This window comes from Oryctolagus cuniculus, chromosome X, assembly GCF_964237555.1.
Source record: "Oryctolagus cuniculus chromosome X, mOryCun1.1, whole genome shotgun sequence".
NCBI classification, from domain to species: domain Eukaryota; kingdom Metazoa; phylum Chordata; class Mammalia; order Lagomorpha; family Leporidae; genus Oryctolagus; species Oryctolagus cuniculus.
Window position 1 is genome coordinate 92,396,603 of NC_091453.1, and position 27,612 is coordinate 92,424,214.

A 27,612-nucleotide genomic window follows, 5' to 3' on the forward strand; every position below is an offset into this window, starting at 1 on the left:
TCCATATGGGATACTGGTGCCACAGGCCAGGGCTTTAAGCCGCTGTACCACAGCACCAGCCCCTCTAGTTCTTTTATGATGGCCTGGCCTGGACTCTACTTTGCCTTCTCTATGTCAAAAACTGCACCACTCCCCGCCCCCCTCCTGGGTTCCTATCACTCTTTGCTGCTCTCCTTCTCTTGCCTCACTGCTCTTCAATGGTAATGAGTGGCAGACATCATTTTGATTCTTTTTTTGTTCCCACCTCATGCCCAGACTTTCATTAAAAAATAAATGAGGAGATGCATTTTTCATTTCTACTTTTCTTCTAAAAAATCACCCTGTAAAGATTCCCTTCTATTCTTTTTTTTTTTTCCTAACAATGGACTTAAAAATGCCCAGCTTCTGCCTGAAAGGTCATATCTCCTTGCCATATGAATGAGCTCACAGCAGATCCATGGGAACAGTGTCATCTGAGTAATGATGGGAATTTATGTGCCTTTGGATTTCTACCTCTTTTTGAAGTGGAATGAATTTGTTAATGACAGAAAAAATTCAACCAGAGCCCCTAATAAAATCCTTTCTATATAAATTCCAGGACATAACAACTCACATACAACTGGTAAGTGAAAAACCCGTGTATTTTTTTTTTTTACCCTTGCCTTGCTTTGAGCTGTTGTGGCATAGCATTTTGGTTTGTGACTGACCTTATGACATGTTTGTGTCTGTCAACATCCAAATGGAAAGGTAGGGGGCGGGGAGACATGCCACACACAGAGCTGTGTGAAAGTAGGGATATGCAAAACACTTAAAGGGATTTCATCATGTTTTTGCAACAAGACAGATTCATTGTGAAAATAAACCTTCTTTCATAGCTTGAACATAACATTCCATGATTTTTTTTTGACAGGCAGAGTGGACAGTGAGAGAGACAGAGAGAAAGGTCTTCCTTTGCCGTTGGTTCACCCTCCAATGGCCGCCGCGGCCGGTGCGCTGCGGCCGGCGCACCGCGCTGATCCGATGGCAGGAGCCAGGTACTTATCCTGGTCTCCCATGGGGTGCAGGGCCCAAGCACTTGGGCCATCCTCCACTGCACTCCCTGGCCACAGCAGAGAGCTGGCCTGGAAGAGGGGCAACCGGGACAGAATCTGGAGCCCCGACCGGGACTGGAACCCAGTGTGCCGGCACCGCAAGGTGGAGGATTAGCTTAGTGAGCCGCGGCGCCGGCTGTACATTCCATGATTAATGTAACTGGAAGTGCCTTTCTCTTTGCCTTCCAAAGAATCTAAATTCTTGTGTTGTATACAAACTGTTGAAATTGTTATAGTCCCTAAAATAACTTCATGCCATGTGGCCCAGTGAGAACTGGGACTTGTAGTTTTTACTCTGTTACTTGTTCAGCATAGAGCCTTGAGTAGGTTACTAGCTTCTCAAAAATCTTAGTCCATGCATTTATCGATGGAATGATGAATAATGAGGCAAGGATCAATGATAAGTGACATTTACACATAATATTATACCTTTTCTTAATATCCTTGTGGATCAGATAACTAGTTGTGTGCATGTGTTTTTCCTACACTGTCCTCCTCTTTGGTCTGCTGACCTGAGAGCTTTCCTCTCAGCAGGATCAAGCTTAGCAGTGAGAACACTGAGCTGACAGTCAAAGATTTTAGGTTCTTCTCATATTCCACAAGTACATAATGGTGTAACTCGGAGCAAGATATTTTCCGTGGCCAGTTCTGGGTTTCTCATCCCCACAATGGGGGTTACTGGTAATATTTGCCCTGTAGGGTGGATGTAAGGGTTAAGTGAGATACTCTTGAGTAAAATGCTTAGTGCAGTGTCTTTACTACAGTGGACACTCAAAACATGTAGTGGTCAAATGATGCGGATGAACCATTCTCCTTGGTTTCCTCTCCTACATCTTCATTTATCCATGACTCTTTCTCAATTTAAAATGATGGACAAAATGATGGACAATTTAAAATGATGTCCTATAAGTGTCCTTTCTGGACAATCTTAGTTTGCTATGATCTCTCCTTTACTTGGCACTCTTACAACACCTATGCGCATGCTATATATAGCATGTTAATTTGCTTTTTGTCTTTTTTTAAAATGTAAAATGAGTGCGTTGATAATTGGTAAAACCCTTCAACTTCTCACCTTCTTTTGTTCTGATTTTGGGTTCTGTCGCAGTATTTTCAGATTCCTGAGCACACAGCCATTTGCCAGTGGATCTGTTCTGAGTGCCATGCTCATGCTAACAGATGGTATGGTGTGCTTGCTCTGAGGGGTCATTGCTCCTTCATCTTCATCTCCTCCTTTTGGCATTCCTTCCTTGAAAACTGTTCAGTGGCAGTCTCATGAAGCATGGGGTGAAAATCAAAGTGAAATAGTAAGACATATCACGATATAAAAATATGGTTGAAAACTAAGAACCACTGATATTCTATCAAGGGATGGGCTTTTTGCTCTAGTATTAGGGAAAAAAGTGAGCCTTGAGTGCACAATGGACTTAATTGTTCATCCCCTCTTTCCTAGTTGATAACTCCATTTTCCCTAAACAAAGTTTAAGAAGACTCCTCCTTCTTAGCTAACATGTCACAGCTCTCATGGTCCATCTGTTCTTTTTTATGTCTATTTATTTATTTGAGAGAGAGAGAGAGAGTGAGAGAGAGATTTTTCGTTAATTCACTTCTCAAATGCCTGCAGCAGCTGAGGCTGAGCTGGGAACTCCATCTGAATCTCCCATGTGGATTGCGAGAACTTATGAACTTGAGCCATCACCTGCTGCCTCCCAGAATGCACACTAGCAGGAAGCTGCATCAGAAGTGGAGCAGTGGGGACTGAAATCAGGCTCTCTGATATCGGATGTGGGTGTCTCTGATATGGGATGTGGTAACTTAGCCCACTGTGCCACAATGCCCACCCCAGACCATTTGTTCTTGAACTCTAACACTTTAAGCCAAGTAGCATGTCCTTTCTTCTGTGAGGCCAATTGTAAATTGCTAACTGTACTACAGACTCTCCCTCCCTCTGTCTTCACCTTCTTCCTATGTCCACACACATTTTTTCCCTCAATGTTTTTATTTAGTTCTTCCTCCAATCCTGTCCCTTTTCAGCTTGGCCCAATTCTTCCCTCTTTCCTTCTAGGGAGAATTTCTTATACAAAATTATAAAAATAGAGAAATTTTCAAAGCCAATGAATGAAGATAGTTTTAGTGGTTCAGTCTTCCCTCATTGAAGATTGTTATGGCTCCTTTTATTTCATACAGTTGCCTTCTTCACTACTCCCCCACCCTCAGCTCATAGCATGCTTCTGTGAATGGAGAAGGCTCTCAATGAACAAGTGTTGATCAATTAATTTTTCTGAACGCTACCAGACAGCAGATGCTACCCACCAATGTTTCATACCCAGGGCACTTCTCATCCACCTCATTTTACGGATTCTGGAAGTAGAATGATTTACTCCAAGACAGAGCATGGATCAGAAGAGAGTTTGTATTTTCTGGATACCTTATGTGACTCCAGGGCATTGTTCTGTTTTTCCATTTGAAATCTCGAAGGCTACTGGAAGTTTTTATTTCTGTTATGAAAGAGCTACCTCCTCCGGTTTGGAAGAGATGTTGCGTAGGGAAACTGCAGCAGAATATAGCAGTGAAGGCAGAAAGATCAGGAGTCACAGCATTACTATGAAATGGAAGGAAACAACTGGGGTGCCTAACTAACCCTAGGGGCATGTTTGAAAGTACCAGGTTTATCTGCAGCATTGGCATCTGGACAGATACTGGTCTGTCGCTTAGTTTCTTACATTTTACTCTTTGAGGCAGCCTGCTGTGTTATCTTTGTCAATGGCAATTTCGTTGACCACAACACTTCAATTGAATCACAGCTTGAGTGTTCTCAAAATTTCCTTCCCTCTCACCTGTTTTCTTGCTCATGTTAGTGTTTAAAACTTTATCTTTCGAAAAATGCCGGATGAAGTCCAAGCCTTTAGCTTCTGTTTCACTCATCATTTCCTCTGATCGGAGCTGTTTTGGATTGGTGATTTTCATTAAGATAAACATCAGAAGTTTTATTTGACAGTTCTGTTCTTTTTGGCTTATGGGACTGCAAGTCTGCAAGTCTGCAAGGCTCAGTCATTCTAGATTGGCCATTTTTTGTGGTACTGTATGTATGGGCGTTGTGGTGATGATCATTTCTCGATGATGATCTAAAAATAATATCCACATTGTTAGAAGACACTGTGATTGTCCTTGACTTCTCAACACTTATTTCAGTGTTTCCAATTGTTTTTACTTTTTTATGGAATTTTTATTAGATGGAAAGGTGGAGAAAGCTCTGATTAATGCATCTGGATTCAAGTCTTGGTTCTGCCACTAACTTCGTGTGTGAACTCAAGTTCCTATTTTGAGAACTGTAATTCAAGAGTGCGGTGCAATGATTTATAGGGGATCATGATGGCACATCCTCATGCCTGCTATTCATTTTGTATGAAAAAGATTATTGGGGAACTCTTTGGCATTTTGGCTGAATTTTTCTAAAGATTTATTTATTTATTTGAAAGTCAGAGTTACACAGAGAGAGGTAGAGTGAGGCGGGGAGAGAGAGAGAGAGAGAGAGGTATTTCATTCGCTAGTTCACTCCCCTATTGACCACAATGGCCGGAGCTGCACTGATCCGAAGCCAGGAGCCAGGAGCTTCTTCTGGGTCTCCTACGCGGGTGCAGGGGCCCAAGGACTTGGGCCATCTTCTACTGCTTTCCCAGGCCATAGCAGAGGGCTGGATTGGAAGTGGAGCAGTCAGGATTCTAACAGCGCCCATGTGGGATGCTGGTACTGCAGGTGGTGGCTTTACCCACTACGCCACAGCGCCGTCCCCCCCCCCCCCCCAGGCAGTGTGGGAAATCTTCCTCTTAGTCATGGAGCTTTGGGTTGTAAAAATCTTTCATCATGGCAAGGGAAATGAGGATGAAAAATGGGTGAAACCAGCTTGTGTTAAACATTCTGAGTTTCTTCCTCCTCTTCGGCTTTTGTTTGCATGTGTTTAGCTTAACTCTGCTTCGAAATGTGTGTATTTTTGTAGAAATGGTCCTCTTTTCCTTTTACACCCAATTCATGTTCTCATCCTCCTTCCCCCTTACTGAATCATCCATTTTTGAATAGTTGGCAATTTTCAACTTAATTAGGTCTTTCCCCTAAGTGAAGAACACAGCTGTTCCCCCTCTGATGCCTTGGCAGCTGCCTCTGCCTTTCTCAAAATGGGCTGATAAGCTCTTTCCTTTGGTTTCTTAGCTGGCCATTAGTTCAGTACTACTAGCCTGTTTCCTGTGTGATGGAACTACCAAGTCCCATGGCCAGAGTTCCAGTTTGCTGTTGGTGTCCTGCAGTCTTTTGGAGCCTTAATTCAGATGAAGTGAAGGAGGATTTCTCCGTCTTTCAGAGCTCCATTGGCCTCATTATCTCCACTAATTCCATTGTTCAGCCTTTTGAGGAGCTGGTCTCTGAGAACCTAGCCCTATATCCCTGATGTGGTTTTGCTGAAGGAATAGAGGATGAGAGGACCTTGAATGTGTTTTGCCCTTCAATTAAGTGGCACTCATTTGTCACAAGTTCTCCAATTTAATTTCTAGATGCCCTTTTGCCTGTTCAACTTTCTGTTTTAGCTGGATGCACCTGCATTTAAGAAAATGCCTGCTGTATTTCCCTAGGTGCTTTGACTTTATCTGCTCCTCTTGCCTTTACTTTTATGATTCTACTTCTACTAATTGTGGAGATTTCCTCTTGCCATACCTTTCCCTTCCATTTAAGATACTCAAGCAGCATCCCCACTCCACTCCAACTCCCCTCTCACATTATGCTCCCTGTTTATAAACCACAAGCTTTCTGTACTGTCAGGTTAGTACTGCCTTTCCAAATGTGTGCGGTGCAGGCCTAGTTTTGCTTTCCCGCTCCAAGTGCCTCATTCAATTTAATTCTGCATACTTAGCATATAAGGCATCTTGTCAGTATCCCCTTTCTGAGGTCTATTTTTTTTTTAAATTTGAATGCATTCTGTGTATGCGTTTTTTTTTTTTTAAAGAAATGAGATCTATTGCAACAGAGTCAGAATTAGCTCTGTGGCTAGGAGGACAAGAAAGCACAAGGGAAGAGCATTTTTTACCTTCTCAGAAGGTACACGCAAGGGTCAGCCCTCAGCAGCACAATTGTGCAGACAGTGCCACTGTGTCTATCTGCCTGCACTTTTCTCTCCACTTGGGAGCATAGGCACGCAATACTCTCCGTAGGTTTTCTTGGTTTCTGGCACCAGTAGCCCTTCTACTCAAGGCCCCGCATTCTCAACCATTCTTTGCTTCTTTCCTGCTTTCCACACAAAAGCTTACCTGTCCCATGTTCCATTTACCCAAGGTCCTAGTTATTCCCAGGGACATGTTAAATGAACAGCTTTCCTTTTCCAAATAGCATTTGCATCTTAATGTAATGATAATCCAAAGGAATAACTAACGGTGGCATTTGGGTCACCATGACAGACACACCCTCATGGGGTTTGTCTTTAAGATGGGGTCTTTCTCATCACTTCTTCCTTTATATCTCACTAGTAACTGGCTAAATGATCTAAGGATAAGGCCTGCCCTTGATGTACCTGAAATAACTAGAGCTGCTTGATGGATAACACTACCTAAAGTGTATTGAATTCTTCCTTTGTGCCAGGCCCTCTTTAGTTCGGTTTATATACATTTCCTCTTTTAATCATCCCGACAATCTCATAAGATCAGTGCTGTTTGTTCTATCTTAACACATGAGGGGAAAAAAACCTCACAAGACACAGAGACTAACCATCGTCCACAGGATATAGGATAGGGCTATTAGGTCTTTGAGCAGGGACTCTAAGGTCCTGAGCCCACAGTCTTAGACCTTTGGCTGCAGTATCTCTGGGGAAGAGGAGGTCCCTATTCCCATGTACACTTCACTGAGAGGAGCTGCCTTCAATGCACTGCAAGCTGGTAAGATTCCCTTTGGCAAAGAGTAGATGAAGTGTTAAATGGCTCCCAAAGAACCGGTTTAGGCTTTCTGGAGAGGAGCTTGCCTCTGAACACAGCGCTGTGTACACTTCATCTAGCTTGCATTCTATCTTTTCCCACTTTCTGAGCCAACCAGGATGTAGGAGGGCTACCCTCATGTTGCTGAGTAGGAACGTGGCCAACTCGGGGCAGGGTTCCATGAGAGGAGAGTGGACTTACCTACACTTTCAAGGTCCCAGTGGCTAGAAACTCTGCCTCACTCGGGTCCTACCCATCTCTTCACTGTAAGTAGTTTTTAGAATGTAGTGATATAGTGAATTGTTTTCTGGGCTGGGTGGTTGTGTTTCCCATTGTGACTGATTTTCCTTGTGGGCCGAGCTTTTATTGGCTGCTACTTCCTTACTAGCGGACAGAAAACTTCACACCTGTGGGCTGCGGCAATGGTAATGGATGTTCTGTGCGGGAGGGGAACATTTGCTCTTTCCCAGTAGTCGTTACCCCAACACTGGGAATTCAATACATCCATTTATTCTTCTTTCAGTAAATAGGATTAAATTCAGAAGGAAACAAGGAGCAGTCTTGCTTAGTCTGCTTTGCATGATTTTCAAGGTCTGCACAGTTGCAGCTGTGTAAACATGATTGCAGAACTTAGGTATTGACTGGTGGGGGAGGATTTCAATTTGGGAGAGGAATGCCAGGGCTGGGCTGCAGCCACACATTCTTCCACCCACTTCAGTCCACACCCTGTGGGATCGGCTTGCTCAGCTCCTGGAGTCGCAAGTAAAGATGAGGCAGCTGGACTGAATTATAGCATTTTATAGCTTGTTATCAGTAGTGGAGGAGAACTAGGCAAGGGTTAGGGAACTCTAACATCATATCCTCAGAGACACTGCATTTATGGCAATAGGAAACAAAGAAATGGAAGACATTGGCCAAACTAAGGAAACTCAAAACATTAAACGTGACAACAATAACAACAAAAAGCAATCAAAAAGCTACTATTTAGCTGCATTTATTTTCCATTTGGTTCTGTGGCCACTGGAAGCAAGGGCAGAGAAGTATTATGTTGATTGGAAAAGATTGATTAGTTTTGCCTGTATCTGGACTCAGTGTTTTTGAGATTTGTTTAAATAGTGAGTATTTAAATAATGCTAAAGTCTTTCAATAAATGGGCACTGTTATTCTGAAAGAAAGTATGATTTCTCCATAACACACACAAATATTATGGATCAAACAGTTCTTTTGTCCCTATACCCACCTGTAATTTTGTACAAAGTTGGTTCTGGTCAGTTGAAAAGCGTTTGGGACCTACTAATTATTCTGTCCTTTTAGAGAGCAATATGGGCAGATATTTTCTTGAGCTTCAAAAGTATAGGATTTATAAAGAGATGGCAGCTTTTGTACAATGCTTTGGATTTTCCATGTTATTCTTGAGGGCAGGTCATTAATAGTTAACACAAAGTTAGTTGGGTTCCCACTGGATGTGAATGCGACAACTTGGTTCTGATTAAGGAAGAAAACAAAGCTTTACCTTTTGAATGCAGTGGGTTGTTACTGCACTTAGAAATAACCCAGTCAATGATACTCATTTCTGTTACAGCTGGCTATTGAAAAGCTCTATTCCCCAGCAGCTTGCTTCAAAACAAACATTGTCTCTGAGATATAACATTCTTTTATAGGATGGGAAGCTCTGGTTTGAAAAGAAAATGTAGGTTGATAGAACACTGTGTTTGAATTATATGGAAATTGTCCAAGGATAGAAAGTGTGGGGAGAGACTCAGTGAATTACCATTGATGTAATAATGGGATGTCGGAGAGATAAGATTCACTAGAGAGTTCCAGATTATATTGTGTATACATGCATCCCTTTGTTCTCTAGGTGTGGGATCCTGAAGAGGCAGAAATATACCACCAGAGTACCAGTAGGGCATATGGGAACACCTCTGTCTTCAGTTATATTCAACAGTAAGACGAAGTCCTGTGAACACTGGCATTTTGTGCTCCCAGAACTTGAGCCTGAAATACCTATTAGTTCTGTGCTGAATGCTGTAATTGTGGCACGTGGCATAACACTTAGCTTGTGGATACTTGTCTGAATCGTTAGGTATAAGCATTAAGGGTGCCTTAATGGCACTGGAATTCCTGCAGCTAAAGAGGAAACACATTTGGCATGTACTTCATCCACAATCACTTACACTTAAGCTATTGATAGTTGATTGGGAGCTGTAGACTGCTGGGCTTCTGCCATGGGACTTCTAAGCATATTTGATGGGTGGAACAGACAGAGAGGCTGTAGATTTTGGCAAGCGGTGGTTCCCATTAGTCAGGCTGACTGTATCTGACACTAGAGATTCAAATTCACCGAGATGAAGCTTACTTCTCTAGGCTTTGGCTGATGGCCCAATGATCTTGACGTAAAGGACAGGGAAGGACCAGTGGTACATTAGGCTGTGAGTGTCCAATGAGCAAATCATTGAGTGGCTTATTGAATGCTCTGTTGGGTTGTTTTGGTGGTGGTGGTGGGGTTAGGCATTAAATTCACGGCTGCTTCTTAGAATTTGAGGGAATTGTAAGATTTAACCTTTTATTTTATAGTTCATGCTACCATTCACTCTCATAATGGGGAATGTGAGCTCTAGTATGGGGTGTGAAGACTATGTAGTTGCATGGTTCATATTATTTTCCTTATAAGGGGGTGCTGGTAACACACCCTGCTAAGGAAATTCCAGACACAGCTGTTTCTAATAATTGGTGGGGCCCCCACGGAACTGTCAGGCTTACTCGGAAGGTTCTTGGTGGGGAGGAGGAAGTGCCCCCAGAGAACAGCCCTTTTCCATACCCGCAGGCTTTCTGGCAGAGTTGGCTGCTGCTAGTGTCTCTGATTACTTCCCCATAGCTTCCTTGGAGGAGTAAGCTTTTAAGCAGAAAGATTTGCTGTGGTGAAGAAAGGCTACAAAGCTGAGGAAAGAGAGACAAGGTCTGTACAAAATGGTAAGATGGGAAGATATTTTGGTCATGGAAGAGATAAGCCGAACACTTAGAGAACAGAGGCAAGAGAGAGGAGATGAGAAGAGGAATGGGATTGCATTCATGAAAGCACTTATTATTTATGGGCTAGAATCAAAGGTTCATTGAACGGGGGAATTTTCTTTTATACAATGTCTGTGAATACGTTGAAAATTTGTAAAGGCCATTCTATCTTAAATTGAGAGAGCTGACAACCTGCAGATTGCAGATTATTCTGTGTAGTACATAATCAATCTACGATTTCTATGCCCTGGACAGTGTGCGGGGTGTGGTCAGTAGAGAGTAAATAGAACAGATGGACGATTTCCTCTCAGGAGAGTTCAAGAACATCATTAAGAGTGAGATGCAAGTGTCCACTTTTATTTCCCAAACAACCTCTTGGAGAGCTATCTTGAAAAAATTTTGGGCTTCCTCACAGGTCCCACATCATTTCTGAAGCATCTAGACAATGATTAGTTTTATTTTTAAATTAAAGTAGTGCTAAAAAAATAAACCATCTTGACATGCGGTATCTCGTTGGGTGGCACAGGAAAAAGGCGGGCTCTTGTATGAGTCTTGATTCCTTCTGTAAACACACATGACCAGAAGGGAAGGCTGTTATTAATGTTAATGCAGACCAGAAAAAAGGCTATTATTTTCAGTCTGTTGAACAGTACAAAAATGCTTCTCAAGCACTGTGTTCAGATGTTTCTTTTTATTAGCCATCACACAAGGAATTAGACTCATTTCAAACAGTTCATTTCCCCACTCTTGTCTCCGTAAAATCATTACTCATGAGTGGTTTCTTTGTTGAAATGCCGTTGACCTCCCATATTGGAATGGACAACAGGGTGTTAAAAATATAAACTTTTCAGTTTGCATAAACTCTAGAAAAAGGGGGACAAAGATCTCCCAGGAGAATAAAACCGTTTGTCAATGTCTTTGTTTATTAGTATCCTGTAAGCATCCTATCCAATAAGTTATGTCATTATTACAATTCCATATACTGCGTGTGTGTGTGCGTGTGTGTGTGTGCACGTGCGTGTGTGTGTGCTTATGTGCATGCGATCAACAGCAGAGAGCTCTTTGAACACCAGTAGGAGGTTTTAAAATATAATTCTGTATCTTCCCCACTCTCTTCTCCTTCCTAGTTCTGCTGTCCTTCCCCCACACTCTACCAAATAATCCAGGGCCATTAAGCGAGAAAAAGGAGTTGTGCCATGTCTCAATATATGAGCAGATGATGAGCCTTAGCTCTTCAACTAGGCACCATGCACATTTTGCCAAAGCTGATTATTTTATCTGTAGTTTTAATAACAAGCCAGATTCTTTGCTGTTCACTAACTGACAGAAGCAAATAAAAAATTTGCAAAGTGGAATTAAGGGGATAAGAAAGCTCCAGGGCCAAAAAAGTCTTTTTCTTTAATTAATAATTTCAGTTTGCTCTTAGAATATTTTTATTGTTGAGTCCAACATTTTATATTAAGCAAGTTTGCACACATTCCCTTGTAACTGCCAAATTGGAATCTCAGAGACTGGAAATCATACAGGCTTGAATGAAGCTTCAAATTTTCTATTTCTGGGGCTGTCTTGTTTTCTATACGCAAAGCTGGACTCCTGAGGGCTTCTCCTGCCACAGCATGGCCTTTCTTCATTAACCACAGGTTTCACCCACCTAGTCGTAAAAGATTGGCATTGTAACCAACGAGGGGCAAGTGCAATAAACTTGGAGTTCAGGAGAGGCAATGTTTTGGAAAACTGGATTATTCCAAGGGTGTAAACACATATGATCAGAGCATTTAAATTTGCCAACTTGATTTGTAGTAGTCTTTTGATTTGTTCCACTGTTTTAATTTGTGAATGGAGATGAATAAAGATGATGAAGACTGGTGGTGAGAGAGAGAGAGAGAATATGAGTGCCTGTGCATGCATGTGTGTGATATTTTGTGGCCATGACCCAGGCTTATTATGCATCAGCTCCTACACAGATTTTTCTAGAGCTGTGTCAGAGTGTCTTGACTCAGGTCATCTCAACCAGAGAGCCTTCTGCTACTCCTATATGCACATATTTGAGCCAAATCAGAAAAAAAAGCACTCACAGCTGTAGCCTAAATGGATTCTAAGATTTGCCTGATGCTTCAGATGGAACAGCCATTCTCTCCTATTAAAGAAGAGTTGGAAAAAAAAGTTAGTCAAGCTGGAGGTCAGGGCGCATTGCACCTTCCATGTGCTAAAATGTAAAGGACTTTTTATTCCTTGTATGAGTACTGAGACCATCACTGAGTGCCTTCACATTATCAGACTTCTTCAAAGAATAGATTAATTGGCCTTCTGACTTTGTGTGTTGCTTCTGAGGGGACATCCCAAAAATACAACTTGCTTTCTATGATGAAGTGGACAACTGGAAAAAAGAATAATTCAAAGAAATTTTAAGGAAAAGAGCAAAAGAATAACACTGAACATTGTCCATGAAAGATGGATGATGACAAGTAAACATAGAAGGTAGTGTTTGATCCCTTCAAGTTTGGTATTCATTATTCATAGTTATTATTCATAAATTCCAGCACAAATGTTAGGCCTGCACCCCAGTGACATATTTGCATTTTATTTTAAGTTGATTTCTACCTGGTTTTGCAAACAGGATTTAATAGTTTGGGTTGTATCTTACGCTCCCTCTCTTGCTGTGGTTTGTCTTTTTCATATATTGGTTTCTATCTCTTTGACACTCTTTATCTCCATCATCCATCGTGTGCTTCCATTCAAGGTTCATATTCTCTCTGTCTCTTTCTCTCAGTGTTTTAGGAAAAAAAGTTTATAACATGGAAAAGAGATATTTGGATAGATTCCCCTAAGGCAATCAATTTACTTTTAATTTGCTTGAAACTAAACTTTTCTTTGTTGCAATGAGGAAGGATTGGAAGTGCTGTAAAATTTATTAGCTTCCAGGAAGATATTTGAAATGAAATTTTTTAAATGATTGTGCTGTTTGCTATACCCAGAAGCAGTGTTATCTCAAGTACAGTAGCCCAGATGGTTGCTGAAGTTACACTGAAACATCAAGATAATGGTAGACACTTCTATGAGGCTTCTATTGGTAGCAAATAGTCCATCCTAGGTAGCTAATAGATATTAATCCCCTAACACTCATATTTGTTTCCAGTGGCCATTTCTCAGGATGACTGCTCAGCTGATAAACCACAAACACTATTGCTTTGAATCATTGCAAGAGACAGTGATTGGTTTACTGAGTGTTTTATTTTTCAAGTGTGGAAAAAGTGATTGGAGAATTACTAATGCTGTTGCTTTAGCTTCCCCACCCAGTCCTACAAACGTTTTGGCAGTCAATAAGTTTTAAGGAATCTAGAAATTACAATTGAAACATTTTTACTGACTCATCTACAGAATTGTCTGTTCAGAAAAACGGAATGTCCTGGGACTTGACTGAAAGAAGTGTCAGTTCCTGTTAAGGGGAACACCAGCTGCCAGTAGATTTTCTTTTATCCCCACCAGCATTAAGTTTTCATTTAAAAGGGGAAGTTTGTTCTTTTGGCCAACATACCTTGTCTGCTCTCGCATTCTGTACTGGCCTTATTTGTGCCATCAGACACCTGAGATGCTCTTAACCATCATCAAAGTGGTTTTCTTACAGCTCATGATGTGCTAGAAATTTCCTTATCTTTCAGAAAAGGGTGAAACCTAGTTGGGGATAACATTAGGTGCAGAGCTGCTTGTAAGTGTGATCTAAGGGCTCCGGCTTCCCAGCAGCATAACTATCTGTAGAACGTGTGAAAGACTCTATTTTTAATCTACACAAAGTCAAATAACTGACTTGACCTCTTCAAAGAAGTGACTAGGTGTTGTAGAAGGGAGTTAGTTTTGTGAGTATCGTAGACTGGAACTTTCGAAAACAGGCCCATCTTGTTCAGAGTTGCAGTATCTCAGTTTTTCTCCTTGTGGGAAAGAGTCCATTGGCCTTCTCTGCCACCTCCTATTTTCCTGATAAATGCACTTTTTCAAATGGGTTCTAAGCGCCTAGATGAAGTCCAGCACTTTGGCAGATCATTTTCTCCATCATAGAAGCCAAAATACCAAGATTCCAGTCTAGTCAATCTCTGCTTATCTCAGTCACTGTCAGCACCTCTTATTTCTTAGTCTCAATTTTCCAGGCAGCCTTCTACTTCATTTCCTTGCTCCCCATGCATCAGCACAAACGATTTATACTTATACACATCTTGAAATCTCTTCTTTATGGATTCAATTGAATTGGGCCCTAGTACAAAAATGAAAACTCCAGGAACTATTGTGATTGCCCAAATTGCAACTTAGATTGTATGACTGTACATGCCACACTATCATCTATCATAAATATTAAATTCTCCAGCACTTATACTTCAATATGTTTTAACTTTGTCTCTTCGACCAGCTCAGCACTAAAGATTCCATTGAAGATAATTCAATTGCTTTGAATTCTGAAAGGGGCATCTTTTTAATCTATTTTCATGTTACACCGAGAGTAAGTGAATTGCAGGTGCACAGACTGTGAATGAGAAGAGAGGCCTGTGTGCCATTTGGCATCACAGAGGCTTAATATTGAGTGGCACTTGCTAACTGATGCTGATCTTTCAAATGGTCTAGGGCAAGATTGGGGTTCATCAGTCTTTTCAGCCATCCTCCCTGTCTCTGGCTGGAGCTAAACTTTACAGAATTCATGCTGTTTGGGCAACCATCCTGAAAATGCCAAGCTGTGCTAATCAGGGTTGGCTTTTTCTTCTGTGCCTATCTTCCTCTTTTGGCAGGATCCTTTGCCAGTCTCAGGAACTTTGTTCTAACATTCCATCCCTTCCCTTGGTCCTCTATTCTATGGGGCATCTCCACTTCCAGATAATTCTGGTCTGTCTTACCCCATCACAACTCTCCTACCCTGGGTCCCCTTTACCCAGGGCTGTGCTGTATAGCTAAAGAAAATCTGATGATGTCAATTTGGTGATGGAGCCTCTTATTTTAACAGGCATTTATTTCTTAATGTCTGTACCAAGATAAATAAAAGTAAAAAGTCGGAATTTTTCTTCATTGTTACAAGGGACACCACTTTTGGGGATTTGTCAAATAATATCACATAGATATTTCAAATGCCAATCACAGTTCTGTCATGTTACCCATCTTCCTGCTGTCTGTCAACCCCAGTGCTATAGAAAGGGCTGCTAACAAGCAGGAGGCGAGAGGACAGGAGAACAAAAAGCAAGTGTTAGGGAGGAACACAACTGAAGGAAAATGCTTAAAGAAAGGGAAGAAGGGAGTGAGAAAGAGACAGGTAGTCATTTGTAATGTAATTTGTGATGTGCCTCTCGTTACATAGAGTGGCTACAGATAGCTGGGTGTCACTGGTTCAGGAGTTTCTGAAAACGCCTCAGCCTTCACTGGCGTTCACTTGAACATTTTACAGATGGAGCGCCATCTTTCCTTACTAATATTTGACTTTAGGAAGTGAGTGTAAACTCCCTCCAGCATTATAGCCTGGGAGAGCTCCAGGAAGTTGTCATTAAGCCTTTATTGAATTTTTGCTAAATGCCCAACAGATACTTTCCAAATGGTGTCTAAACATCCTGGAAAGAAGCCTAGTCCTTAAGATGTCAATCAGATCAAAACCAAGATGGAATGTAGAAAACTTAGACAGTGCTTCCTGCCCTTCGATCATTCTTTCCCACTGTCTTTCCTTCCTGCCTTTTCCATTGAGATCATTGGTGCTCTACTTGCCTTGTGAAACAACACAAAGCATTTCCATCCTTCTGACTCTGCAGGCCTTAAAATGCTTTCAAGAACCCTCTTTTTGATAATTCTTTCCTTTGGTAATTCCCTAGCATATTAGATTGGAGCATTAGGTTTGTCGTGTGTATTTTAATTAGTTTTTTTTCCAGGAATTAACAGCAATTTTATTTGATGCCATGAAACAAAGCTTGATATTTGATTGACACATTGAGTTCACATACTCTTCTCTTTATTGTGTTTTTTAAAATTTATTTAAGTAGTTACCTTTTGAAAAAATATTTATTTATTTACTTGAAACTCAGAGTTACAGAGAGAGAGAAGGAGAGGTAGAGAGAGAGAGAGAGAGAGAGGGAGAGAGGAGAGGCAGAGAGAGAGAGAGAGAGAGAGAGAGATAGGTCCTCCACCTGTTGGTTCACTCCCCAGTTGGCCACAATGGCTGGAGCTGGGCTGATCTGAAGCCAGGAGCCAGGAGCCTCCTCGGGGTCTCCCATGTGGGTACAGGGGCCCAAGGACTTGGGCCTTCCTCTACTGCTTTCTCAGGCCACAGCAGAGAGCTGGATCGGAAGTGAAGCAGCTGGGACTCAAACCGGTGCCCACACGGGATGTCAGCACCGCAGATGGCAGCTTTACTCACTATGCCACACTGCTGGCCCCTATTGTGTTAATTTATCAGAGTACAGGCCCTGTTAACCATTGTTATCATAGAAAACTCCCAAGTATACAGTAAATTTATTTCTAACTGGATATCAAAGCTTACTAGATCTCTTTAATTTCTTTAGTATGCAGGAAACCATTCAGAACCTAAGATGATATGACTTTAATTTTTCTCAAATTCTACATTTATTTTGTTGTCTTTAACAAAGCTACACAATTTACTCTTAGGTCTGTATACTGTTTCTACTAAATAGAATACTCATTTCCACTTTTTTTTTTTTTTGACAGGCAGAGTGGACAGTGAGAAAGAGACAGAGAGAAAGGTCTTCCTTTGCCGTTGGTTCACCCTCCAATGGCCGCCGCGGCTGGCGCGCAGCGGCCAGCGCACTGTGCTGATCCGATGGCAGGAGCCAGGTACTTCTCCTGGTCTCCCATGGGGTGCAGTGCCCAAGGACTTGGGCCATCCTCCACTGCACTCCCTGGCCACAGCAGAGAGCTGGCCTGGAAGAGGGGCAACCGGGACAGAATCCGGCGCCCCGACCGGGACTAGAACCTGGTGTGCTGGCGCCACAAGGCGGAGGATTAGCCTAGTGAGCCGCGGCGCTGGCTCTCATTTCCACTTTTAGGAGTTATATCAGAGGTATAGTATCTGAGATGTTGACCAAGATTATTTTTTTAAGGTTTATTTATTTTATTTGAAAGGCAGAGTTACTGGGAGAGAGGGAGAGACAGAGACAGAGACAGAGACAGAGAGAGGATCTTCCATCTACTGGTTCACACCCCAGATGGCCACAATTGCTGGAGCTAGGCCAGTCTGAAGCCAGGAGCTAGCAGTTTCTTCCGTGTCTTCATGTGGGTGCAGGGGCCCAAGGACTTGGGACATCTTCTGCTGCTTTTCCAGGCACATTAGCAGAGAGCTGGATCGGAAGTGGAGCAGCTGGGACTCGAACCGGTGCCCATATGGGATTCTGGTGCTATAGGCAGCACAGCTTTACCTGCTGCACCATAGTGCCAGCCCCAAGATTCTTTATTCTTTCTCTACCTTTGTCATTCAGTTAAATTAAACTGTTATTGGCTACCTGATCCGTGCTGGCTTTGCTAGTAGGTTTTTTTATTTTTAGATTTATTTATTTATTTTATTTTATTAAATATTTTTATTTATTTATTTGACAGAGTTACAGACAGTGAGAGAGACAGAGAGAAAGGTCTTCCTTATGTTGGTTCACTCCCTCAAATGGCTGCAACGGCTGGAGCTACGCTGATCCGAAGCCAGGAGCCAGGTGCTTCTTCCTGGTCTTCCATGCGGATGCAGGGTCCTAAGCACTTGGGCCATCTTCTGCTGCTATCCCAGGCCACAGCAGAGAGCTGGACTGGAAGAGGAGCAACTGGGACTAGAACTGGTGCCCATATGGGATGCTGGGCTGCAGGCGGAGAATTAACCTAGTGTGCCAATGCACTGGCCCCAGACTTATTTATTTATTTGACAGAGTTACAGAGAACAAAGGAGAGGCAAAAGGGAAGACAGAGATTTTCCATCTACTGGTTCACTCCCCAAATGGTGGCAATAGCCAACGCTGGGCTAGGCTGAAGCAAGGATCCAGGAACTTCTATTGAGTCTCCCACGTGGCTGCCGGGGTCCAAGCACTTGGGCCATCCTCCATTGCTTTTCCCAGGTGCATTTGCAGGGAGCTGGTTCAGAAGTGGAGCAGCCAGGACTCAAACCGGCACCCATATGAGATTCTGGCATTGTAGGTAGTTGTTTAACCCACTTTGCCACAGCACCACTGCCTTGGCTTTGCTAGTTTTGTTTTGGTGTAAACAGTGAAACAAGACAGATATAATCTTTGCTCATTTAGAGCTTGAAAGCTAGCAGTGAATACAGACATTAAACAAGTAATTGCAAATATGGTGAATGCTATAAAAGGAGGTACTATGAGACCTACCTTAGTCTAAGGGATCAGATAAAGGAAGTGAAATTTAAGTTGAGACTTCATGGATAATCAGTCATGAGCTGTGTTCATCTGATGGTAATACAGACTGCCCATCTCCCACTATAGAAAATAAATCAATGGCCTAAACAAGAAGGAAGTTTAATTTTCCTGCTATATATAAGAAATTCAGATTTGGTGAGATGGCTCTATGTCTTCAATATCCCTAGGTCCTTTTATCTTTCTATTCTGTTACTCACAGGCACATGGCTTTCATCCTCAGGGTACCACACAGTATTAGAATGGATGATGCAGCTCCAGCCGTATGTCTTCATTGCAGACAGGACACAGCAGGGAGGAATCAGGACAAAATGGTCTCCAGCTAAGTCAGCTCTTCATACTTAAGGAGTTTTCATGACATCTTGCCTTCATCACATTGGTCCAGTCTTAGATGGCCACTCTTGTCTGCAAGGGGGGCTAAGAAATGAAGATTTAGCTGAGCACATTGCCATCCCTAGCAGAAGTAGGGCTCTGCTTTTAATGAACAAAAACAGATAAAGGGAGTTAGGTAATTGGTTATCTTTGTTTCATATGAATAGGAACTAGGCAGATTAAAGGGGGGGGCACACATCAGTTATGTTTTCTTAATTTCTTTAGGTACACATTAACAGTTTATACAACACTTTGTCATAATTGTTGCCACAATCTCTTCCATTATACTGCACAAAATTTAGCCCTGCTTTGGTCATAGGTTGTCCTGCTCATGGAGTGATGCAGATAAAACTAAGTAGATGTGTACGAGCACAATCCAGGAAGCTGCTTTGGTTTACACATCACTTGCTTGCAGGCTGTGTTACTGTGCTACTTAGAAGTAGCTAACTACTTGAACTCTCAGGAACTGGAACTTCTGCTTTCTGCCTCATTGATTGCAGATCACTTCTGAAGAGGTAACACATTGCTTTTGTAACTGTAACCTTGAACTCTTTCATGGTTGGATTTTTGTCTGTGATCATTAGGACCTTTGAGTTAATACACCCAAACTCTGAATTAGAGTAAAGAACTGTCAGCATCATCAAACACATCCATTGTGACTGGATATCTGTACAAGCCTGACAGATCCTCTTTGCTGCTCTATTCCACCAGGATTTAAAAAGTTTTAGCAAAGCCTGACTTGGTGTTTTTGTCATTTTCTTGTATTACTTTGGTTGGGACTATGGGTAGGCTCTTTCTAGTGTGAAAGCACTTTGTTTGCCCACATCTGAAGAGACAGACATTTCAGTCCCAAGGAGGGTGATAATCGCTGCACAAAGTTTTGCTATTATCTGCACAAAATAACATATTCTGATCTTTTTCTACTTGAATTACTTCCTTATCCATCATGACTTAGTCATTGCTGCCTCTTATGCCTCCTATACCCTTACAAGACTGATGCTTTTATTCAAGATTGTATTATTTTTTGCCAGTGGTTTTGGAATTCTCTCACCAAGGTCCCTAACGGCAGATTGTGGCCAGAAAATACTTATTACTGTCTAGATTAAAGAAGCATTTTTCTGTATTTTTAATCTAAAATAATCGGACGTGTTTTGAATTAAATAGTTCTCTGGTGTCAAGATTTGTGTCCCTTTTCCAAATTTATGCATTCTATCAATTCTTTTTTATTTTTGGCAAATCCTAGGGACAATTTCAGAAGGAGGAAAGACAAATTTGCAAATTCATTGGTTAACTCCATTATGTGTATGTTTAAATTAAAGACACCTCTCTTCATTCATCTCTACAGAGTAATGTGTTTGAGTTTCCACTACAATGTGTGGATTTGAAACTATTGGATTTTGCTTTGCATAGGTTCAGGCCAATAGTTTTAGATAAAGATGACGCAAAGAACCAAATCACAAAGAGGCTTATAAGAGGAATCTTAGCAGAAAATTGCTTGTTAGCCTACCTCTGATTAAGCCGGAGCCAGAATCTTGAAGGTTCCTTTGTGAGGATGTTAGAGGAGTCCTCTCTAGTCTCATGCCTATATCCCCAGCTGCTATACTACATGATGGCAGGCACATAAGTCTTCCTAGTCCTGTATTATTCCCAGTCTCCTTTTTTTTTTTTTTTTTAAATCTGGTCTGTGTTTGTTGCTGTTGTTAAGGGGACTTGTAATGTAATCTTCTCACTTTTAACATACTTAAATTTTTTTATTAAGATGAAGTTTCAATTTTTGAAATGTAATTCATCTGCAGTACATCTATGAATGTAGGTTACCATGTTTTGGGCAGGGATGTTCTTCCTGCATGTCTATATTAACCATGTTTTCTTTTGTATAGAAAATGGCTACGAATGCTTTAAAGCTAGGTTAGAGTCTCTTTGAATTGTATTGACACAAATGTTATAAAGTGTTATTTGAAACCAATGATGATAAAGTGCAACTTAAGGACTTAAGGAAATGCTGGTATCAGATCCAAACCAGGGGTGAGACATTGTGAATAAATGAGTCTCTTTGATTCCAGTCTCTACTTGCATGAGATAAGAACAATGAATATAATAAGCTCACATAGGGCGCCGGGTTCTAGTCCCAGTTGCTCTTCTTCCAGTCCAGCTCTCTGCTATGGCCAGGGAGTGCAGTGGAGGATGGCCCAGGTGCTTGGGCCCTGCACCCGCATGGGAGACCAGGACGAAGCACCTGGCTCCTGGCTTTGGATCAGCACAGTGCCGGCCGTAGCAGCCATTTGGGGAGTGAACCAATGGAAGGAAGACCTTTCTCTCTGTCTCTCTCACTGTCTATAACTCTACCTGTCAAATAAATTTAAAAAAAGCTCACATAATTAATCTGAAAAATGCATATTATTTTAATTATATAGGACTACGATAGGCTTAGCAAGATGGATAGATAGGCTTAGACTGGTTGCATTCTTGGACCCACTGCATTGGTTTATGTTTTCCTCTTCCCAGTGACTTTTTTTCCCATTTTGTCAATGGGCAAGCCAAAGGTGATTACTGTCTTTACAGAGAAGCTTCTGAGAAGATTGAATTCCTTGCTCTGGTCTTCTTGGATTTATAAGATCTTACAGTACCTGTCTCTGGGGTTCCTGGTCTCCTTTCTTTTTTTTATTTATTTTTTTAACTTTTATTTAATGAATATAAATTTCCAAAGTACAGCTTATGGATATGCCAGGGATACAGATCTCATCATGCTGTTCATTTTTTTAAAGATTTATTTATTTATTTGAAAGGCAGAGTTACAGAGAGGCAGAGATGGGGGAGGGGTCTTCCATCTGCTGGTTCACTCCCCAATTGGCTGCAAGGGCTGGAGATGCGCCTATCTGAAGCCAGGCACCAGGAGCTTCTTCCGGGCCTCCCATGTGGGTGCAGGGGCCTAAGGACCTGGGTCATCCTCTACTGCTTTCCCAGGCCACAGCAGAGAGCTGGACTGGAAGAGGAGCAACTGGGACTAGAACTGGTGCCCATATGGGATGCCGGCACTGAAGTTGGTGGCTTTACCTGATAAGCCACAGTGCTGGCCCCTATGCTATTCATTTTAAGACAACCTACACTTGGCTTCAAAGTGACACATGGGTGGCAATCTGTCATTGAATGCTGCTGAAAAAAAACTGCATCTCAAAATCTGAAGAAAGCCATGTTGTACTAAAAACTCAAAGATATAAGGGCTTTCTGTTGAGCATATTGGCAAGATCATACTTGAGCGTAGTTCACCACTGTTAAGTTTTAGAAGCATGAGCAAATGCCCCATAATATCAATATGAAGATTGGCTGGGGTTTTCACTTCAGAACTGGTCACAAGTCCATGGTTCCAGGGTTGAAAGGCTAAGGCTTCTATGCCTTTATGCACTAAGTTGGGGATTAAAAAGAACAGGGTTCCCACAGCCTTCTGGACGTTTTTGCTGACTTCTCACCCTGATTCATAAAAATGGAAGTCAATTATTGAACTGTTCCCTACCTGCAACTCCCTACTCTCCATGACTAAATAAATATTTAGAGCTATTGTTCGGAAGGTCATGAACTCAGAAGAGATGGTGAGACAGAAATATCTTGCTGGGAGACTATAATATAGGATGTAAATTCTGTCCTACTCCGGGGATCCTGTGGCCTTCCTGGGGAAAGTGCTGGGTTGGGATGAAAGTGATTTGACAGTGAATCAGTTCTTTGACAAATAACGAATGTTTCTCAAGTGTATCCCAACATGTTTCCTCTACTTTTGTTTTTTTTCTACCTCCCAGGAACATATGCATGTTGAATGATAATAGAGTATCAGGTGAAGGCACTGAGTTCCCAGGGAAGAGGCAGAGAAAGGACTCTGACAAAGCGTTCAGTTTGCAGGGGTGGCCATGCATTGCTGGTGTGGAACTCTGTTGGAGGTGGCAGAAGCATTGTCCTATCTACGAGGAAGGCACTTTTCTTGTTGGTGATGATACTCCTTATTTGCTTCCAAATTTCCCCAAAATTCTGAATGTTCCATTCCCTAGTACCAAAAGGGGGCTGCAAATGACCATCTTCAAGATAAATTGAGAAATTGTATCCAGTTGCAGTGAAAGAATCTTATCTTTAGTTGGTTTTTAAGTAGCTTAAATGAGGTCAAGGACCATGCCTAAAGTTGTGTTGAAATCCTGACTGAGCTTGGATTAGGTCCTTGACATTTAACTGATTCCAATGCCTTTTCTACAAATGATGAAATATGTAACCGATTCAACCATTATTCCTGAGGTCCCACTGCCACCTGTTTAGCAGAGAAACCTTGATAAATGAGGCAGAGCAATACGTTATTTTGCTATGCCATTTACTGTTTAAAAACAACTAAAAGCAAGCGAACAAAACCTACCAAAAAAAAAAAAAAAACAAAAAGCAAGGGTACACAGAAGGTGTGTTATATATAGACTGATGTCAGACAAAAACCTGAATTGCATACTTCTTTCCCCTGCAGAAAAGCAGTCACAGAATGTATTTCCAACTCTTTTTTGCATATACACAGACACACACACACACACATATTTCTCTACTTACAATCTCGCCTAGTTCCTCCACTTCCTCCAATCCTGCCCCTAGGTTTTCTGTAAATTTTCATTAGGTCTTCTTTGTGCAAGAGTGTAACACAGGGGACGGTGCAGTGGGTTAAGCCGCCATCTGCAGTGCTGGCATCCATATGGGCGCTAGTTTGAATTCTGGCTGCTCCACTTCCGATCCACCTCTCTGCTAATGTGCCTGGGAAAGCAGCAGAGGCCCAAGTGCTTGGGCCCCTGCACCCATGTGGGAGACCTGGAAAAAACACCAGGTTCCTGGCTTCAGCCTGGCCCAGCCTCAGCCAGTTGACCATTAGGGGACTGAACCAGCAGATGGAAGATCTCTCTCTCTCTCTCTCTCTCTCTCTCTCCCGATTTTCTCCCTCTCCCTCTCTTTCCCCCACTCTGCGTGTGCACACGTGTATGCACCTGCGTGCGTGTGTGTGTATGTAATTCAGACTTATAAATAAATAAATTTAAAAAACAATGTAACAAATATAAATCTAGAAAACTAGGGAAAACTAGAAAAATATGGATCTAGAAAACTAGGGCTCTAAACCAGCATTGACATGAACAGTTTTCCAATGGACAAGCAGAAGTTAATCCTGAGTTCAAGCTCATGTTGAAAACCCCTATGAGAGCCAAATTGAAATTGTAACCTTTAATGAACCTGATCTGGAAGTAGAAAAACATGTCTCTCCAATAATTATGAATTTTAATTGCTGAGATCTTCTATGATGTAATTAAAGTAATTCATGAAGTATTTCTTTTAAGAAATATAGTCCTAATGAAACTGCAGATAGGAAAAATAACTATCTAGGTAGACTAGGACTAGGTGGGTCCAATTAAACAATGCCTAACATGTGAGTGATGTGTTCCCAGGGTCAGTTGAAGCTTGTGGATCAGCTGCAAGATGAGATCTCAGTGTGCCTTCTGGTGAGAAATCAAGTCATGGAAATGGCACAGTGAGGAGATTGGCTGGTGGGACCGATGGTGAAAAAGAAGTGATTTGATTGGATTTTCAAAGAGTATGATTCTGATGCAAACTTCGATTAAGCACTGTGTATGAATAATAAGTAGGATGGAAGGGTGTTTGGCAGTGCTGTTGCTCAAAACAAAACAAAAAAGCCATGGCTTCTAAGATACACTGACTATTGCATTTCCTGTCCTGCCTCCACCCTTCTGCTGACTCCAGTTTCAAAACACAGGTGATTTTTAGCAGGAGTTGATAAAAATGCTGACACTCAGCACCTTGACACTCAGGATAAAGTTTTTTAAAAATACATTTTTTAAATCATAACTTGTTTCCCTTTAGGTTTTTCATTTTGTCAGCAGCAGGAGCAGCAACAAAAATATTTTTTAAAAAGGTGGGGGCAGTGCTGTGGCATAGTGGGTAAGGCCACTGCCTGCAGTACGGACATCCTATGTGGGTGCCAGTTTGGGTCCCAGCTGCTCCATTTCTGATCCCGCTTTTTGCTGTGGCCTGGGAGAGCAGTGGAAGATGGCCCAAGGCCTTGGGCCCCTGCACCCACGTGGGAGACCCAGAGGAGGCTTCTGGCTCCTGGCTTTGGATTGGCACAGCTCTGGCTGTTGCGGCCATCTAGGGAGTGAACCAGTGGATGGAAGACCTCTCTCTCTGACTCTCCTTCTCTCTCTGTGTAACTCTGACTTTCAAGTGAATGGATGAATCTTTAAAAAAAAGGGGGGGGGGCGTATGCATAGGGGGAGAGCTCCAGCCTTAAAAAAAAAAAACCTCAATTCTTCACACTTGTCCCAAATGGAAATAAAGGACTATCTAAAAGTGCCATTTCCCAATAGGGGCCTGTGGATACCTAAGAAACCAGAGCACTGAGGAGTAACAATAATTCTTGGGAAAAGATGTCAATGATGACATTGACATTTTCTTTTTCTCCAAACAGATCAGAATGAAGGATTTCATTGCAGGGAAGAATGCCGGATTCTTGGCCACTCTGACAGGTGCTGGATGCCCCGGAACCCCATGCCAACCCGCTCCAAGTCCCCTGAGCACGTGAGGAACATCATCGCGCTGTCCATTGAGGCTACTGCTGCCGACGTTGAGGCTTACGACGACTGCGGCCCAACCAAGCGGACTTTTGCAACCTTTGGGAAAGATGTCAGCGACCACCCGACAGAGGAGAGGCCCACCCTGAAAGGCAAGAGGACTGTGGATGTGACCATCTGCAGCCCCAAGGTCAACGGCGCTATCCGGGAGGCCGGCAATGGCTGTGAGGCTATTAGCCCCATCACCTCCCCTCTCCACCTCAAGAGCCCTCTGCCTACCAAGCCTTCTGTGTCTTACACGGTTGCCCTGGCTCCCCCAGCCCGTGATCTGGAGCAGTATGTCAACAATGTCAACAATGGCCCTTCTCGCCCCTCTGAAGCTGAGCCCCGTGGAGCTGACAGCGAGAAAGTCATGCATGAGGTCAACCCCATTCTGAAGGAGGGTTGTGACAAAGAGTCCCCTGGCGTGAAGCGTCTGAAGGATATCGTTCTCTAAATCAGTCTTGGGGAAGAAGAGAAAGAAACCACGCTGGCTAGCGAAGAAGCAGGAGCTGCTCGTTTTAATTGCTCAGCAATGGTTGGTTCTTGAGTGGCTGTATTGCAGAGCTTTGCCTAAATGAGTTGTTAATAAATGACTATCATTCTGTGACAATCCCTCTCGTTTCAACAGGCAGCAGGGGTGTTCAGTTGGAGCAAATTAGCTTTGGCTTGAGTTGTCCATGGGGCCTTGATGTTGGGGAAACAGAGACAAATTCAATTGTGAAAAGTATTATGTATTAAGTGTTTGAATTTATATATTTTTCTATGTCAAAATTATAATATAAATTACCATTGTTTGTGGAGGATTACATTAAAAAAAGCAAAAGTCAAAAAAAAAAAGCTCTGGACACCTTTAGTAAGCTCGCCACTGTTTTTCGTAGTGTAGACAAGTTAATGGTCATTTATTGTGTACTATTCATTGACTCAGTGATGTGAAATTGAGCCCCTAAAAGGTTGTCTCTGAAGCTCCAGTACTTTCCAATGCCGCTACTTTGCTGTGGACACCCCTGCTTTAAGAACCCTTTTGCTAGCTGTGCTATTGTTGTATTTGATATTGCAAATTGCTATGTGTGTGGTGATGGCAAAAGGCTTTTAAAGATTGGTGTTTTTTTTTCTTAAAAAAATAATAAAACTACAGACAAAAACTAAGTGCAAACAGCTGAGACAGCAAATGAATGAGCAACACCACACATATAGATTGAGTACTTGGAGAATACTCACGTTTTTTAACCCATGGAGTGATTGCTCACCACCTTGCAAAGTATTTTTCCTGCCTTTCAGTCTTCTGCCTAGGCCCATGATAGATCATTGCAGAAAGTCGTTTTGGATATGCTGCTATCTAATTTGCAGCTGTCAGAAATACTGTGGTGAAACTTTTATGAGATCCATTTTTGTAATTTTCAGGCCCTGAACAGGAAAGTTGTTCCTGAAGTTATCGGTTTCCAGGCTTAGAAATTCCCTGTCTCCAGTCATTTAAAACTCAAAATGACTGGCTCTATTTTGAGATCTAAATTAGCATCTCTTCAGACACGCACTTCCTGATTCAGTGTTTCCCAATCATGATTGGAATTCTACCGTAAAGCAAGTCATGGGCTGGAATTGAGAACTCCATGTTGCTCTGTATCTTAGTCTTATAAATAACCAACAGAGTAAGCAGTACAAAATGTACATTTAGGAAAAGACAGGTAACAGGTAACAAGCAACAGCATCACAAATTCAATTCCCGTGCCTTCTGAATGGAGACACTCAGACACTTGAACTCGTCTTTTTTATGACTAGTACTTTTTTTGATTAAAAATGTGAACAGGAAACTCTTAAAAACCCTTTACATTTAGCTAACTCTTTTTTCTGTAGACTAGGACTATAACTTTTTTTTATTATTAACAAGCTGCACGTTCTTTTTGGTTTGTTTTAACATCCCTCTAACTTCCCCATTTGTTGTTTGTCTATTAATATTTACTAGCCAACATAGTATTCTTGCAGCCTAAGAGTTTGTTATTTAAAATAAATGAAACAAATATGTCACCTTTGCTCTGCCTTGATCACAAACAGGTTGTTTCTAGAGAAACCAGTTTCTGTGGTTCTGTTCTCATTTTTTTTTTTTTGAAATTCAAGATTACCCAGAAAGACGACTTAGAGGTTAGAGCACTAGAATGTGAAAGAGGATTTATTTTCTTATGTTTAGGTATATAGATAG

General features: G+C 41.9%; 1 protein-coding gene across 1 annotated transcript in view; it reads left to right on the forward strand.

Annotated features, from left to right (window-relative positions):
• The window catches only part of PCDH19 (protocadherin 19), a 118,002-nt gene extending 91,746 nt beyond the window's left edge, over window positions 1-26,256 (forward strand). The window contains exon 6 of the mRNA XM_008273147.4: window positions 25,274-26,256. Within this exon, the coding sequence (XP_008271369.2) occupies window positions 25,274-25,872 (599 nt within the window). The 3' untranslated portion in view covers window positions 25,873-26,256. The remainder of the gene's footprint in view (window positions 1-25,273) is intronic.
• The last annotated feature ends 1,356 nt before the right edge of the window (window positions 26,257-27,612 follow it).